Source organism: Rattus norvegicus, chromosome 9, assembly GCF_021556685.1.
Source record: "Rattus norvegicus strain SHRSP/BbbUtx chromosome 9, alternate assembly SHRSP_T2T, whole genome shotgun sequence".
In the NCBI taxonomy this organism is placed as follows: domain Eukaryota; kingdom Metazoa; phylum Chordata; class Mammalia; order Rodentia; family Muridae; genus Rattus; species Rattus norvegicus.
The window spans coordinates 32740787-32757162 of record NC_141542.1 but is presented as its reverse complement, the minus strand read 5'-3'; the positions used below and the strand labels follow the sequence as shown (position 1 = coordinate 32757162).

Here is a 16376-nt window from a genome sequence, read left to right as displayed (position 1 = left end):
AGAGTTAGGGTTATAGGTCCTGTGTTTGAAACTAACAGGCAGGGAGGCTGATAGGCCTACAATATTGGTGTGAACGTGTCCTGCTTGATCCAGCCCTAACTTGTTGGGCTGGTTCACTGATGGGGGTGGGCAAGGCGATGTACGAGTGAGAGGAAAAAGCACCCTAAGTCTTTGTTTCGAGATACCAGACTTATGTCTCATGTCAGGAGGGCGAGGAACAAGCTGGAAGTTTGCTATCTTCATTATCTCTTCTTGGGCCCTCTCCCTATCTGTCTGCTTATCAGCAATCTGTCTAACCTCTGGTCCTTCCACGACACACACCATGCTAAGAGCATTTGACTTTACTCGGTACCCATAGCAAGAATTTAAAGGTGAAAGGAAATTAGATGATCAGAGCTGAAGTTTAGAAACCTAAACTTTCACTGGACATCATGATTGACTACTTGTCCTTGAAGCTCAGGAGGAAGAAGCAGGAAAATCACAAATTGAAGGCCAGCTTGGATTACACCGCGAATTCAAAACAAGCTTGCGCTATAGAGTAAGACCCTCTCTCAAAACCCAAACCAAGTCAGCTCCAAAAAGAAAATGATACTCCCAGGTAGCATAATGAGTAAGTTGAAGAAAGAATTAATTCAGAATTGAAGTTCCAAAGTTCCCACACAGTAGGGTCTGAGGAGGGGTTAGGGGTCAAGTAGAGGTGGTAGGGGGTGACCTTCCATTTTGGAGACAGCCATGCCTCAGGAGTGTAACTCAAAGAGGGTTTTCACAAGTGAGTGGGAGTACAATGTGAGGAAGTTTGGGTAATTAAAGTGGCCTTTAAGCGTTTTAATTTGGGTTCCAGCCAATAACACTGACAGGAAACACTGGATGTGCAAATTCTGTCTGGGGAAAAATAAAGAAGTCGCACGTGTTGAGTTTGAGGTGCCGGAGATGTCAAATCAAACGCTTGGGAATTTGCCTCAAAAGTTTCCAGCCAGGTCATTCCTCTTAGGGCAGTGAGGGAAGTCATCCAACCCTAGTTCATAGCAGGAGCCTCGTGATGTTGCCAAGGGAGTGAAGAAAAGAGGAGCAATAGTGGGCGAGGGTGGGGTGAACCTGTTTAGTCAGGGATAACACCAGGAGCAACATAGGCATTTAAAAAGGATGCTCAGGAGAGGGCCTTCGAAAGGAAGCCCAGGAGGATGAAGACAGGAAAGAAGGAAGGACCAGAGGGAGGCTTATGCAATTACAGTTGAAAGAAAATGGCTGGCAGTAGAGACAAAATAAAGAGAAGCCCAAGTTGTAGGAAAAAAGAGAAGGTTCCTGTTGGCCTTAAGGAAACATTTTTGACAACATAGAGGGTGACAAGGTCAGTTTTAAAGATTTGATGAAAAGGGGGAGTGGGAAACCACAGGTATCGAATGCAGATGCATCATGAGATGGGGCAGGGCTAGAGCGGTTTTTCATAGGAACAGACTAAGATTTGACCGGTATAGAAGGGCAACATTCTACCCCTCTACAGTCAGTCAGCCTTGTAGGATCCTTAGTACAGATGTGGCTTTCTCATGAAATCTAGATTTAGGAAAGGATGAACAAAGGGCAGGCTTTAAAGAGAAGTGATTTTTGTCAAAGTGAAAGAGTAGCAATGAGTGGAGTGGCTTGAATAGACACTTGGGGAAGAAAGCTGGTTGGGCTAGCTACTTTTCTGTGGTTGTGATCAAATACCCTGGCAAAAGGACAAGCTAGAGAACCAGGGTTTATTTTGACTTATAGTTCCAAAACAGACATAGTTCACCACGAGGGAGAAGGCCTCGCAGTCAACAAGTAGAGTGATAACATTTTATCCACACACAGAAATCAGAGAGAACAGGAAGTGGACCAGGCTCTAAAACTGTAAAGCCCACCCACAGTGATGTACTTCCTTCAGCAAATTCCCACCCCCTAAAGGTTCTGTTACCTTCCCAAAGAGCAACGTGAACTGGGGAGGAAGTGTTGAAACACGTGAGCCTATGAGGGGTATTCCTCATTCAAACCACAACATTGGCCATATGTCAATCAAAATAATAAAGGCACCTGCCTTCGAGTCACTATCGCTGTGGTAAAACACCATGACCAAAAGCAACCTGAGGAGGAAAGGGCTATTTCACTCAAGTTCCATATAATATCATCATCAAAACATAACAACAGTTCACCATCAAAAGTAGTGAGAGCAGGAACTCATGTAGGCCCTGGGACCTGGAGGCAGTAGCTGATGCAGAGGCCATGGGTTGTGCTGCTTACTGGCTTGCTCCTCATGACTTGCTCAGCCTGCTTTCTGAAGAACATAGGACTACCAGCCCAGGGGTGGCACCACCCACAATGGGATGGGTGCTCCCCCATTGATCACTAATTAAGAACATGCTTTACAACTGGGTCTTATGTTGGTATTTTCTCAATTGAGGTTCCGTTCTCTCTGATGACTCTACCTTGTGTCCAGTTGTGATAAAAACAAGCCAGTAAAGCATTATTGATCAGCTAAAGTTGAAAGAATGCATTTATTTCGACCCTAATCCACCAGCCTATTCTGCGTCTTTCACTTTGGGCTGGTGTAAGTGTTGGTAGAGGGTCTGACAACCGCAGTAGCAGGTAAAGTTGGGCGAAGAAGAAAATGGAGACCAGAGTAGGAGAAAAAAATCACACACAGGGTTATGTGAGAACCCTAGGTAAAGATGGTTTGGAGGATGGGTTGTTTCTGGGACTGGAAACATTGATCTGGGAAATGTAAAGGTGTCAGCAACTAAAAAAGCATGAAGCTGAAGTTTCCACTGAAAAGCTTGCTACTAATTCAGAGTCAGGCAGTCATGTTTTTGAGGTTTTTGTCTTTTGCTATGTGTTATAATGCTAAATACTGACCCCCAAGATCCAGTAGCCCCCAGGGATGAAGAATTGACATGTAGACCCAAGTGACCTCCTCCCGCCCAAGTTATCCCTGGTTGGTTAGCTGGGCAGAAGAGAGATAGACAGAGAGGGGAGAACTTGGTTCCTGGGCTTGGGGTCAGAGGCAAGAGACCACAAGGAAGAAGGAGCAGAAGGAAAGAGAAAGATGCCACGGGGTAAGAGGTCATAAGAACTGTCCAATGTGGAGTGGCCAATTGGAGTAAGAGTTGCCAACTCAAAACATGGCGTCCTGACTGCAGGGTATGTTAGTGGAATGGTGGCATGAAACTTGTGGGAATAACCAACCAATATCTGACTAGACTGAAGTCCCTCTTTGTGAGATGAGACACATTCCTGATGCTACTTGGGTGACCTGATGCTACTCCAGGGACTTAGAGAAAAACCAAATACAGTTCTACTAAAAGAACATAGCAATAAAGCTGACTCTTAATGACATTCTATTATATCCATAACTCCCAAGTCATAATTCTGTATTAATGATAAGGAGGTAAAAGCTAATAGCTAAGAGGGTATTTGCCCGGTTCTAGTGCTGATTAAAGCTCATTATAAGTATAAAAGTTATGTGTCTTTTATCTGGGAACTGAATGATCAAAGGTGGGGTAGAAACCCCTGTTTGACATTAAACATTCACTACAACACACGATGCGGAAAATTTGTTTATATCATTGCAGGGACCCCAGAAACAGACCTAGAGTCTAGCTGCAGCACTTATACACTCAAGGCAGATGGAACCCAGTGTCCCAGTGGTTCTTCTGGAACAACAGTCATCTACACATGTGAGTTCGTCAGCGTCTACGGAGCCAAAGGCAGTAAGAACATAGCCGTGACCTTCACCTCTGTAGGTAAGAACTCTGGCTGTAGACTCTTTAGACAAATGCATGTTACACTTGCCAACTGGCTGGGATCATCGCATCAGTGGGCAGAGTAAAGCCGAGCTTTCCCTGGGAGTGGGATGGTGGTCAGATGTCCCGCTATGCCATTTCAATGCAGATGGAATCACCTTAAATTGGTTTGGGTCAGAAAGACTGGAGAGAAACTAATCATGTTGTTCAGATAAAGGAAGCTGTTGGGCTAAGAAAGTGGTATCATGACCAGGCTGTTGTCATTGAATTCATATGATTGCTAAACCCCCCTTTCACCATAATTTGGTTTCCCTTAAATTCCAACAGTCTCAGTTACTTCCCCACTTGTTTCTTCTCTCTCAATCTCTCCATTCTAGAAATAATCCCACATAAAGCTAGAATTACCTGATCGCTTGGTATTGTCTTATGGTTCATTTGAGTCTTTCAGTTTCTGAAAGGAACATTTTTTTATTTTATCTACACACAGGAAGGAGAGAGAGAGAGAGAGAGAGAGAGAGAGAGAGAGAGAGAGAGAGAGAGAGAGAGAGGAATGAGAACAGGAAGTGTGGCCAGCTTGTAAAACCAACTAGGAACTAAGTGTTTAAACACATAAGCCTGGAGGGGCAACACTGGCCCTATGCTGACTAAAATAATAAAGGCATCATTAATCAACTGGCATTCTAGAGTCACCACAGCTACAGACATTTCTTTCCATCTCTGAAAATGAACCATTTACAGTCTTTTTGAGAAATGTCATGAGAAGCAGGATTCTAGCAATACCTGTTTGCCTTCTGCACGTGTTCTGCTATTGGGACTTAGTTCTGAATATTCAACAGACATAGCTCTGATAGGAACATGTTATAGAGGCATGGTTAGTGCTTGGTGAAAGTTCCTGGTCTGACCATGTGGCCTATCCTGGAAATGAGAGGAACAGACTTCTGGGTCCATGATGCTTTGCTTTCTGCTCAGAAATGGCTAACCTCCTCAGGGAGCCGTTTCCAGGTCCCTTCCTCCAGTCAGGCAGGGCACACTGTGAGGGACACACTGTGTCTTGTGTATGTTTTGGCGCTGGGCCTCAGCATGTGGACCCTGACTCAGACACTGTGGAAAGCACTCACTCCTGATGATCACTAAGAACAAGGTTGATAAATGACTGGAGAAAAGGGCCTGTGGTAATAGGCTCAGGTAATGAGGCAGTTCGCCTCCATAGACGACTAAAGCAAGTACCATCTTAAGATGTCAATCACGGGAAAGATCTGCTCCCAGAGTAAAGGAAAGATGGGACAAGAGAAAAATAAGTAATGGGTTTTCATCTCAGTATCCGTATCACGATAATCTCAACGCTGTCAACAATGTCTTACAGGATCTGTTATAGAATTCTAAAAATAGCAGTAAACATGAGATCAACTATACTACTAACCTCAGTTTATAGCATTGTATATAGTTAAAATGAAATAGCCATAAATAACATAGAGGTGCTCATACATCCAATCTTCCTGAGATGACCTAAGCATGATTATTTGGAGAGTGAACTTTATGATCCCTCTGCTGATAAAGTAGATCAAGAATCCACTCATTGGTTTATGAAGCACCACCTGTATACTAGACCATCAGTAAATGCTAAAGAACTATGAACAGAGGCAAAAGGCTGCCTTCTTATGGGGACAGATATAGGAAGGAGCAAGGCTACATCACAGTGGTCTGACATTGGTGATCCAGTGGAGAGCACAGCGGCCTTCCAAGATACAACACTGTACTGTGGGGAAAGTGCTTAAAGAGTCAATATGAAGTTGTTGCAAGAACCCTGTCCTCTATTTTTCCATTGAGGGGGTCACAGAGGAGGTTGGAGGGGAGCCCGGATTAAGCCAACATCCCTAAGTTTGCAACCTTTTACCCTGCTAATCATCAGGAGATAATTCCAGCTACAAAGGGGAAGTGCCCGAGGCCCCAAGGCATGTGATGGAAGTGAGTACAGTTCAGAGCACCACCGGGAACAGACTAGAAACAAGTAAAACCCAGGAGCAGCAAGGTACCAATCCCGCGTGGACACGGGTAGAGTCAGGACGGTCTGTGTTGCTGTCTTTGTCTTAAATGTCACTCCCATGTTGATGTCATCCGAAAAACTAGACATTGGATCTGTTGTCAGTTTTTGTCTTGTCTGTTCTGTTTGCACTCTTTCAGCCAACCTAACAATAACCCCGGACCCAATTTCTGTTTCTGAGGGACAAAGCTTTTCTATAACTTGCCTCAGCGATGTGAGTAGCTTTGATGAGGTGTACTGGAACACTTCCGCTGGTATTAAAATCCATCCAAGGTTTTATACCATGAGGAGGTATCGGGATGGAGCAGAGTCGGTGCTGACGGTGAAGACCTCCACCAGAGAGTGGAACGGTGAGTTAAGTGGTCAGACCCTGCAGCAGGCTGTCTAGACCTCTGGAAATACACAGTGGTAGGCAGGTGCCTATGAAGGATCAGTCTTAGGACATGTCTATAATGATTACTTTAATTAGTCTTTGTGGATGACAGGACAGTGGTGGGGGACAGATTAGCATTATCCTATTTATTTATTTATTTATTTATTTATTTATTTATTTATTTATCTATCTTCAAGACAGTCTTTCTCTGTGTAGCCTTTGCTGTCCTTGAACTCTGTAGACCAGCTTGGCCTCAAACTCACAAAGACCCACCTGCCTATGCCTCCCAAGTGCTGGGTTAAAGGCATGTACCACCACTGCCTGGCCCACACTATCCCATCTTATGGATGTGGGAAATGATGCTCACAAGTAATAATAAGTGTGGTAGTACACGTTAAGTTGTGCAGCCTGGATCTAACTCCACAGCCAGCACTCCCGTCGTCATGACAATAGGAGTTTTTTTTTTTTTTTCAAAATAGCTTTAGTAGGGCCTGAGAAGTGACTCAGTCAGTAAAGCACTTACCTTGCAAGCACGAGAACCAGTGTTTGATCTACAGAAACCACATAAAAAGCCCTGCAACCTGAGCAGTGGTGGTAGGGGCAGCTGGAGACAGGTAGATTCCTGGAGACTTGCTAGCCAGCTAGTCAAGCCTGCATGGCAAAGCTCTAGGTAAGTGAGAGACTCTGTCTCAGAAAATGGAGGGTATCTAGGAAACAACACTGGAGGTTGTTCTCTGGTCTTCACACATGTGTGTATACATATGTATATCCATGCCTGTACATACATGCATCTGTATATACTTGTGTGCACAAAATGATGATGATGATAAAATAGATTTACTACAATGGGCACTAGGCTACCCAGCTGCACCATGAAAACTCTAGTGTTTATATATTTAGTTTTAAATAAAGGAGCGTTTTTTTTTCTGTTTATATCTCTACATTGTTCATGTTGCCAGGAGACACAAGTCACTGAAGGAATAAAGATTCAGTAGAACTGTGTGGTAACAGCTGGCATCCACAGAGCCTTTATGATAGAGCAGGTCACTGGGCTAAGTACTTAAACATCCAGGGCAGCTGCTTAAACGGTGTTTTGACCTCTAGTGCCATAGTGTCCTACGGTCAAAGGGACCACTCATTTAGAGACAAACAAGTGGCTGGCATAACACCAAAGTGCTCTATGATGTCCCAGCTCTTCAAAAGCTTTCTCTTTTCTGCACACCACCAACTCCCCATTCTTCCCTCGGTTGTGGGAGAAGCTAGGAGTAGAGAGTTTGGAGCCCAGTTTCATTCTTGACCTTGGATAAAGCCACGTAATTTGATTGGAGTGAGTGCATACCTGAAGGGTTAGTGGCTAGTTCTTCAGACCTGTCAGGTATGTAGGAGGGAAGTCAGTCCAGCTCTCCACTGTCCAGGAAGGTGGAACAGGTCCATACACAACTTTGGGGAGAAAAACTTAGTCTCTTCTTGCCACTGATCTATTTAGGAGCAATGACGTCATCGCAATGATGCCTTTTAAGAGCAATGATTTCACTCTGTGTCACTGTTGCTCCTTCTTCCTCAGGAACCTACCACTGCATATTTAGATATAAGAATTCATACAGCATAGCCACCAAAGATGTCACTGTTCACCCTCTGCCTCTGGAGTCAGACATCATGATGGATCCTTTGGAAGCCAGTGGTCTGTGCACCAGTTCCCATCAGTTCAAGTGCTGCATAGAAGAGAACGATGGGGAAGAGTACATTGTGACTTTCCACGTGGATTCCTCATCCTTTCCTGCTGGTAAGAGGCAGACCATGCCATCGCTAGGTCACATTAGCTCACAGGTGTGGATTTTTAATCTTCACAGTACATGTTAATAAAGTCACAGGGACAGAGGAGCCACACTTGTAGGTACAGGGATGTATGTAATCGTAGTTACTCGGGAAGCTGACAGGTGGACCCATGTGCTAGGCCTGCCTAAGCTATCACAGAGAATTCAAGGGCAAGCGTGGCAAATGGTGAAACCCTGTCTCAAAATAAAAAATGAAAAGAGGTTAAGGATGTAGTTGTGTTGCAGAACACTGGGCAGACCCATGGGAGGCTCATGGGATACATCCTCAGTACCGGGAGAGGAGGCTAGACTTCTAACCATGACTGATGGGGTTTGTTTCCCAGGCTTCTACTGAGCATGTCACCCTTTGAAGATCCTGTCATTGTGTGATTGGTGAATGTAGTAGGGATTGGCTCAGGGACCACTGAAAGCACAAAAGCTGGGGCTGGAGAGGTGGCTTGGTGGTTAAGAGCACTAACTGCTCTGAGATTAAAAAAAAAAATCCAGGGTAGTGTATCAGGGAGAACTCTGCCCGTCTTTTTTATCTTGTTTTGGTATATGGCTGATGACTCACTGGTTTGAACCAGAAGTCTTGGGTGGAGCCCGCAAGTTTCCCTTTATCTCCACACTCTCAGAGCGTCCAACCAGACACTCTGATGGGGCATCCTTCTTTTTCATAACTTGATAGAGAATGACCCAATCACCCTTACATGAATGATTGCAGCCAGCAAGATGATAAGAGAGGAAGAACCAAGCAGCACAGAGGGAAAGTAGCAAGGATGATGCTTCCTGAAGGCATTTGCCGTTATCAGCATCCCAGAACCTCTGGTTGATGGCTCCAGGGTCAGGAAGACCTTGTTCTTTTAAAGTTTTTCATTCGGTTTATTTTATTTTATGTATCTAAGTATTTTGCCTGCGTGTCTGTGTGTGTTTCACATTCACACACAGAGCCTGTGGAAGTCAGAAGACTATGTTGAGCACCCTGGAACTGGAGGTATAAAAGAATATGAGCCACCATGTGGGTTCTGATAACCAAACCAAAGTTGTCTACAAGAGTAGCCAATGCTCTTAACCACTGAGCCATCTCTTCAGCCCCAGTCTTTGTATTTTAAATGGTACCCTAGCCATTCCCCACCATATCCCACCCTTGGCACAATGACAGGATCTTCAAAGGGTGACATGTTCGGTAGAAGGCTAGGTCAGAAAAACAATAATTCTTCAGTCATGGTTGGAAAGAAAATAGGCATGGAATGGAGAGATAGCTTAGAAGTTGAATGTGGGGGGTGTCCACAACCAGCATGGCCAACAGAGTAATGGGTCAACGGAGGAAAGAAGCCAGCTCGGGTTAACATGTCTAAACAGCTAGTGTTGGTTCAAACTTCACAAACCTGACCATAAGTAATTTATTTTAGGCCTAGTTAAGCAGAGCGAAGTTCAATGAAAGTTTTCTTGGTAATAATTGACTCAACCCAGTACGCACATTAAAGCAAATACACATAAATCCCCTTGAGGAACAAAGTAAGCTATCTAAAGATCAAATGTGACTGCATCTTCATTAAGTACACATGGCACCTTCCACAACTATAGCCTCTATAGAATGACTGAGAAAAACAAGCTCATGATAAGGGTTTGGGGAAGGATCCTGTGTAGTCTTGGTCACACAGATAGAGCAAAGGTCACCAGGCCATGAACCTTGGCTCCCAGTCTTCTGGGCAGATAACAGGTTATGCATCCCATCCTTTGAAGGGACATCTATGTTGCCACTAGTGCTTTTCTGTGAGCACCAGGACCTCCAAGTCTCCTACAGTTGAACGCACTTGGAGAGGCTCTTGCAGAGGACCTGGGTTTGGCTTTAAGCATCCTCACTGGATACCTTACAGCCACCTATAACTCCAATTATAGTGTATCCCACACACTCTTCTAGCATCTGTGAGATCCTGCAACACACGTACATACTGTCAGACAAACACAAATTAGAAGTAAATTAATAATAATCATAAATCATTTAGGCATGCATTTTATCGTCTATAACGATCTATGCTTATCAAAAGCAATGTGTCTAACAGTAAATATCCTAAGAAGGGAGTAGCATATACTGAAAAAGCAGTGGAAGTTCAGAAATCAAGACTCCAGTTAGATGTATGGGTACATAACTTTTTAAAAAATTTTATATTAATCTTTAAAATATAGAACTGTCTATAAAGATATAAATCACTGTGAGGCAGGTTGCAGTCAAAGTTCAGAGCAGAATGTAGCCTCAGTCTTGAAACCATGAATGGTCAAGGTGACATTTTGGCTAGCACACATTCAAAGATGAATTTACCTACTCAGACAACCAGAGGTTATTTTCACATAAATATGTGAAACCACATTAAAACTAAATGTCACAAATTCCCAGGAGATTTTGGGACAAGCTTGTTCATATCAGAACGTCTTGACAACTTTATTTATGCCTTGTCTATCCATATTGTGAATTCATATTCTCAATAATGCTGTCTTTAGAAAGAGAAGTTATTGGCAAGCAGGCATGCTACACATACAGTCTCCCAGGAAAGTTACCATCACGGTGTCCCAAAGACATTGACGTGTTCTGCCACTTTACCAATGCAGCCAACAGCTCAGTCCGGAGCCCATCTATGAAGCTTACCCTTGTTCCAGGTGAGTGCATTTCAATGACTTTCGAGTCATATAATCATGAGCAGAGACTTATTTATTCATTGACGTCTTCATTTGCATACAATGGCTTTGGGTGAACCACCGGGAATTAAAAAAGAAACGGAGGCGATGTTCTCTGGCCTCTAGCCTAGGGGAGTGAGATGCAACGGAAGATGCTGTCACAGATGCTAGAGTGACCACAAAGATAGAACTATGGTGCGAGGCCAGAAAGGCTGCCTGGTTTAATTAACTCTACTGCTGATAGTGGGGAGGAAACCTGGCAAATGAAATCCCTCTTGGGCCAAGCTCTGACGGCAAGGGGGTGGCAAGGCAGACTGCCATGGGTGGTATTTGTGTCCTCCTGAGATTCTTTATAGAAATAACATCAAGAGAACGCGTCCTTAGCAGTGCTCTTCCTGAGTAGAACCATTTGAAAAGACATGGTGGGAAGATCAGGTGCTAGCCCTCCTATCCTCTGTCACCACTGAGCCAGTGTGGCCTGGCCTATTCTCAAGATGAGAAACCGTGATCTGTGTGACTGTTTCTATGAGAATTCATGTGGAAGAACCCTCCCCAGTCACCAGAAGACCAGGTGATATACATGGCTCCCTTGTCACTGGAGCCCCCAATACACAAAGGTTCCATAGTTGTTCTAACAAGTTAATTTGAATGCTGTGTGTACAGTCTTGTACATATTGGTAACTTGGGCCTGTCCATTAAGGTAGGAAGGTATTATCTCTGACCTTAAATCCTTGGTAAACAGGGTTATCTCCAGTTATACCCATTTCCCTACAGATGACACAACTTCATTCTTATTTATGGCTCAAAGAAATTCCTAATTGTCTCTTTTATTTCCATGTTTCTGACGCAGGGAAGAATATCACATGCCAGGATCCCATCATAGGTATTGGGGAACCTGGGAAAGTCATCCAGAAGCTGTGCCAGTTTGCAGGTGTTTCTAGAAGCCCTGGACAGACCATTGGTGGAACCGTCACTTATAAATGTGTAGGCTCCCAGTGGAAGGAGGAGACAAGGGCCTGCATATCAGCCCCAATCAATGGTTTGCTCCAGTTGGCCAAGGTAAATCTGAAACCCTGGACTGTAAATCCTTGGGGATGGGTATCTCCCTGGCTCAGTAGAATTCTCAGCACTTGGAAAAATTGGGCATGTATCACTCTGAAATGTATGGCCACATATTGTACTGGTTACTTTTCTAATTGCTGTGACAAAAATCTACAGCAAAAGAAACTTAGAGGAAGAAAGATTTTGTTCTAGCTCACAGTTAAAGAGTGAAGACCATCAAGGTGAAGAGGGAAGAGGGAGGAGCAGAAGGAGGCTGATCACATTGCATCTATAGTCAGGAAGCTGAGGGAGATGACGCTGATGCTCACATTGACTTCATCTTTTCAATCCCAGAACCCCAGTCTGTGGAATGACACCAGCCACATTTAGAGTAGGTCTCCCCACCTCAGTGAACTCAGCCTAGAAACTCTCTATTAGATATGCCCTAAGATTGTTTCAGTGATGACTCTAAATCCCAGCATGTTAACAATCAGGACTAATCATTTCAAAAATGAAACCTAGAATTGCTTTAAAAACACTTACATTTGACCATGAAGTCAACAACAGGTATGTCATTCTCTAGGCTCGCCTGGATGTCTAACCTAAAATACGCAGCACCTCACGTCTGAGACCTGCAAGTGCTGGTGTATTATACTTTTCTTACTAAGTTCTTTCAAGTGTTTCTGATGACAAATACCTGTAATATTTTCATAAAGAGATACTACAGAAACGAGATTCAGTAACAAATGATCAGGAAAGTATTGAAAGTGCCCTAGTATAAAGAATTTAAATAAAACAAATATCTGCATGTTCACAAGTGGGTACTCATCAAAGGTTTTCTATAGAAAAATTGTTTTTCAACTCACACTTCTTAAGGAGTTGAAAAGGTAGATAGAGTCAGATGGTTGTGATGCAAGCTTTTATTCCCAGCACTCAGGAGGCAGAGGCAGGCGGATCTCTGAGTTCATAGCCATCCTGGTCTACAGAGTGAGTACCAGGACAGCCAGGGCTATACAGAAAAATCCTGTCTTAAAAAAAAAAGATAGTTAGAAAGCTGATGTGTACAAATAGATGATATAGTTTGTCATCTGAATCAAGATACTCTGAGAATAAAAACGGGACAATTCTTTTTTATTTTATAATAATGTTTTTATTATTAAAATATAATCACTTAATGTTGCCCCATTCCATTTCTCTCTTCCAAATCTCCCCTTGTTTCTGTTTTTCTTTAGTTTATATATTTATTCACACACACACACACACACACACACACACACACACACACGTCTTCTCATTTAATGTTGCTTGTATGGAATATGATTTCAGGGTTGACCACTTGAGATTGGATAGCCAATTAGGAAATTCATCCCTGGATGAGGCTACTTCCTCTGCTCTCAGTGTCCCTTAGCTGCCTGTAGTTCTTCATCTAGGCATGGGACCCTGTGAAGTTTCCGCCTTACCTGTTAGCATGTCTGCTATTGTTGTCCCTGTGCAGGTCTTGTTGAGGCACCCATGTTACTGAGGCATCATGGATGAAGCCTTCTTGGTTATTTTTAGGCGACACAATCTCACAGATGATTTCCAAGTCCTCTGGCTCTTACAATCTTTCCATCGCTCCTTCCTCAGTTCTTCTCTGAGCCTTGGATACATATGTTGGGTTATAGATTCAGCCACTGGACTGGACACCCCACGAGTAGTCATTTTCTGCATTTTGGCTAATAATGGGCTTCTGTAATGGTTTCTGTCTATTGAAAAGAGATTTGTTCATGAGGGTCGGATGCCTCATTTATCTGTGTGAATATGTGTAAGTATTTAAGATGCAGCTAGGAATTACATTTCAGTGAAGTGGTGATATGAGGTCGTCCTCTAAGATGCATGACCTTGTTAGCCCCGAGTTGTTGGCTAGATTTCTAGGAGTCACATGATTTCCCTGCTGTTGAATGGACCTTAAATCCAATTAGACAGCAGTTGGTTACTACCAAGATATGAGTGCCACTGATGCACTCATCTACGTATCTAGGGATACCTTACCATATTGGCCGCTTTACAGATTCATAGGCTTCACAGCTTTGTAGAACTACAGTTCACTTCACTCCCTTGGCAGCTTGCATAGCACTTTTGGGAACTATGAAAGTAAAGGAGGACACTCTTAATAATTATACTGATATAGCAGATATAGAATGATAAAATATGGATGGACAATCATACTCATAATCAGAAGTATAAGTAGTGTAAGAAAATAAGAGTGTGAGATGTGTACAAGTGACTAGTTTATTTTACTTTAACTCTCTAGCAACATACCTCCCATTCCTTTCTTTCTAGTTAGTTTCCAGGTTGGACTATGTTTAACTCTGCTTTCTGCATGAGGTCTTAAGCTTTCTCCATTCTGAGGGCTATGCACAGAGTTTAAGGGGAGAAGGCTTTAATTTACAGTATATACTATTGAAATGGGTACCGAGAAAAAAAGGAAACCACAGCTTCCAGATTATTGGATCAAAATAATTTCATTTGCTTTTTTTTAAAAACTAGGCTTTGATCAAGAGCCCCTCCCAGGATCAGAAGCTCCCTAAATACCTGCGGGACCTTTCTGTTAGCACTGGGAAGGAAGAACAGGATATACGCTCGTCGCCCGGGAGCCTGGGAGCCATCATCAGCATCCTTGATTTGCTTTCAACAGTTCCCACTCAAGTGAATTCAGAAATGATGAGGGTAAGTGTACTTAAGGCTTGTGGAAGTTGGGGGTCTTGCCTTCTGGCACCTCTGGATTTGTGTGCAGAAAGCATCACCCCTTCCCACACAGCCTCTCTCAGAGCGCTGACTTGGATACAAGAATAGAACAGTGTGCTCTGTAGGCTATGGCTTCCAGGAGAGCAGAGGGCTTTAGGATATCTTTAAAGAATCCCTGCTTTCATTTATTTGTTCAGACCGAATGAATTCCTGCTAGTTTTCTCAAAAACTGGTAATTTAGAGGTTACAAGATATGTGCAAAGTGGGTATGATGGTGTCACTTTGGCACCTAGGAGTCAAGCCTCTTGGTACACTTGTAAAATACTGGCTTGATTAAAGTCAGATTCTGAGAAGGTCTGTCAAAGACTGTCTTTGTTGAATTAATTGATTTAGGAAGACCTATCTGAATTGTGGGTGGCACCATTCCCTAGGCTGGGAATCCTGAATTGGGTACGAGTATAGGACATGAGCTGAGCACTTGCATGCATGCCTTTATTTGCTGCTCTCTGCTCTTGACTGTGGCTGTAATATGACCAGATCTCTTGAGACCCTGCCACTGTCAGCTGCCCTGTCATGACAGGCTGTGATCTGAAAATTACAGGCCCTTAAATTGTTTTTTGTCATGGTATTTTGCTAACAGTGTTAGAAAGGAAGCCAAGACAAGAGTCTCAAAGGTCTTACATTGATTGTAAACTGTGAGGTACTTGTTTGGGGGAGAAAAGAGAGGTCATAATTGTTCAAATGTAGAAACTTTAATGAAGGGAAACATACAGAGGTAAGTCAGGATAAAACACATAAGGGGTGGGGATGGGACACTCAGAGGCCACAGTCTTTATAAGCCATTACCACACTATAGACAAAAGATCGGATTTCACACAACTCCAGTGATAGTGGAAATTTTAGGGGAGATCACCCTTCTCAGAAGCTATAGATTTTGAAGGCCAGTATAGTTTTTAGCAGAGACAAGCTTGGGATGAAGAAAACAGAGTAAGGGGTTGGGGATTTAGCTCAGTGGTAGAGCGCTTGCCTAGGAAGCGCAAGGCCCTGGGTTCGGTCCCCAGCTCCGAAAAAAAAAAGAACCAAAAAAAAAGTGGCTTGAAGAAAACAGAGTAAGAGGACAGCACGGATGATTTATGTCAACTCTTCCCATCCCATTTTTCCATTGCCTGACTCCTAGTGGCTAAACCCAACAAGCGGCCAACAAGCATGGAGCCTAGTACCAATGTGCAAAACTTTACATGTGTGGGTGAGGCCAGTCCTAGCATGGGATGGGTAGTTTGGGCAGAATACATTGTGTCACTGTACTAAAGGCGATTCATGGCTGCGAAGCCATGCTCCCAGAGATAGTGCTAGAGAAGAACCTTTCTTCCCTTCTTCTAGCTTCTGGGGATACCAGGTATACTTTGGTTCCTGCTGTACTTGTCCTGAATCTCTCTGTCCAAGTCTTTTTCTCATCTGGATTTTGTAAAGATATATCAGAGTTGGGATAAACTCGGATAATTCAGAATAAATCTTGCCTTAGGTTCATTTTCTTGCTGTGAGAAACACCATGACCAAAAGCATTTTGGGGGAGGAAAGGTTACAGGCTGCAGCCCATCACTGAGCAAAGTCAAGGCAGAAGCCATAGAGGAATGCTGATGATGGCTCATGATCTCATGCTTTGCTTGCTTTCCTAGATAGCATAGGACCACCTGCACAGGGAATGGTGCTGCCCACAATGAACTGTATCAATTATGGCAATCAAGACAAATTTTCACAAACACACCCACCTGCCAGTTTGCTCTAGGCAACCCCTCTATCATGACTTTTTCTTGGGCTACACTTGTGACTCTATGTTGTGTCAAGTCGATAGTGAAAGCTGGCTGGAATGGATCCTTAAAATAATAATTACATATATAAAAGCTATCTATCAGTATAAGGTCACATTCTCAAGGTTTGGGTATCAG

General features: G+C 43.4%; 1 protein-coding gene across 15 annotated transcripts in view; it reads left to right on the top strand.

Annotated features, from left to right (window-relative positions):
* Positions 1-16376, top strand: part of Adgrf5 (adhesion G protein-coupled receptor F5) — a 106375-nt gene that overhangs the window by 79611 nt on the left and 10388 nt on the right. For 8 of the 15 annotated variants that reach the window (XM_087564716.1, XM_087564711.1, XM_087564713.1 and 5 more), the window contains 6 exon segments: positions 3588-3758; positions 5940-6149; positions 7737-7955; positions 10489-10644; positions 11513-11721; positions 14233-14412. In XM_087564716.1, the coding sequence (XP_087420842.1) occupies positions 3588-3758; positions 5940-6149; positions 7737-7955; positions 10489-10644; positions 11513-11721; positions 14233-14412 (1145 nt within the window). 15 annotated transcript variants of the gene reach the window in all.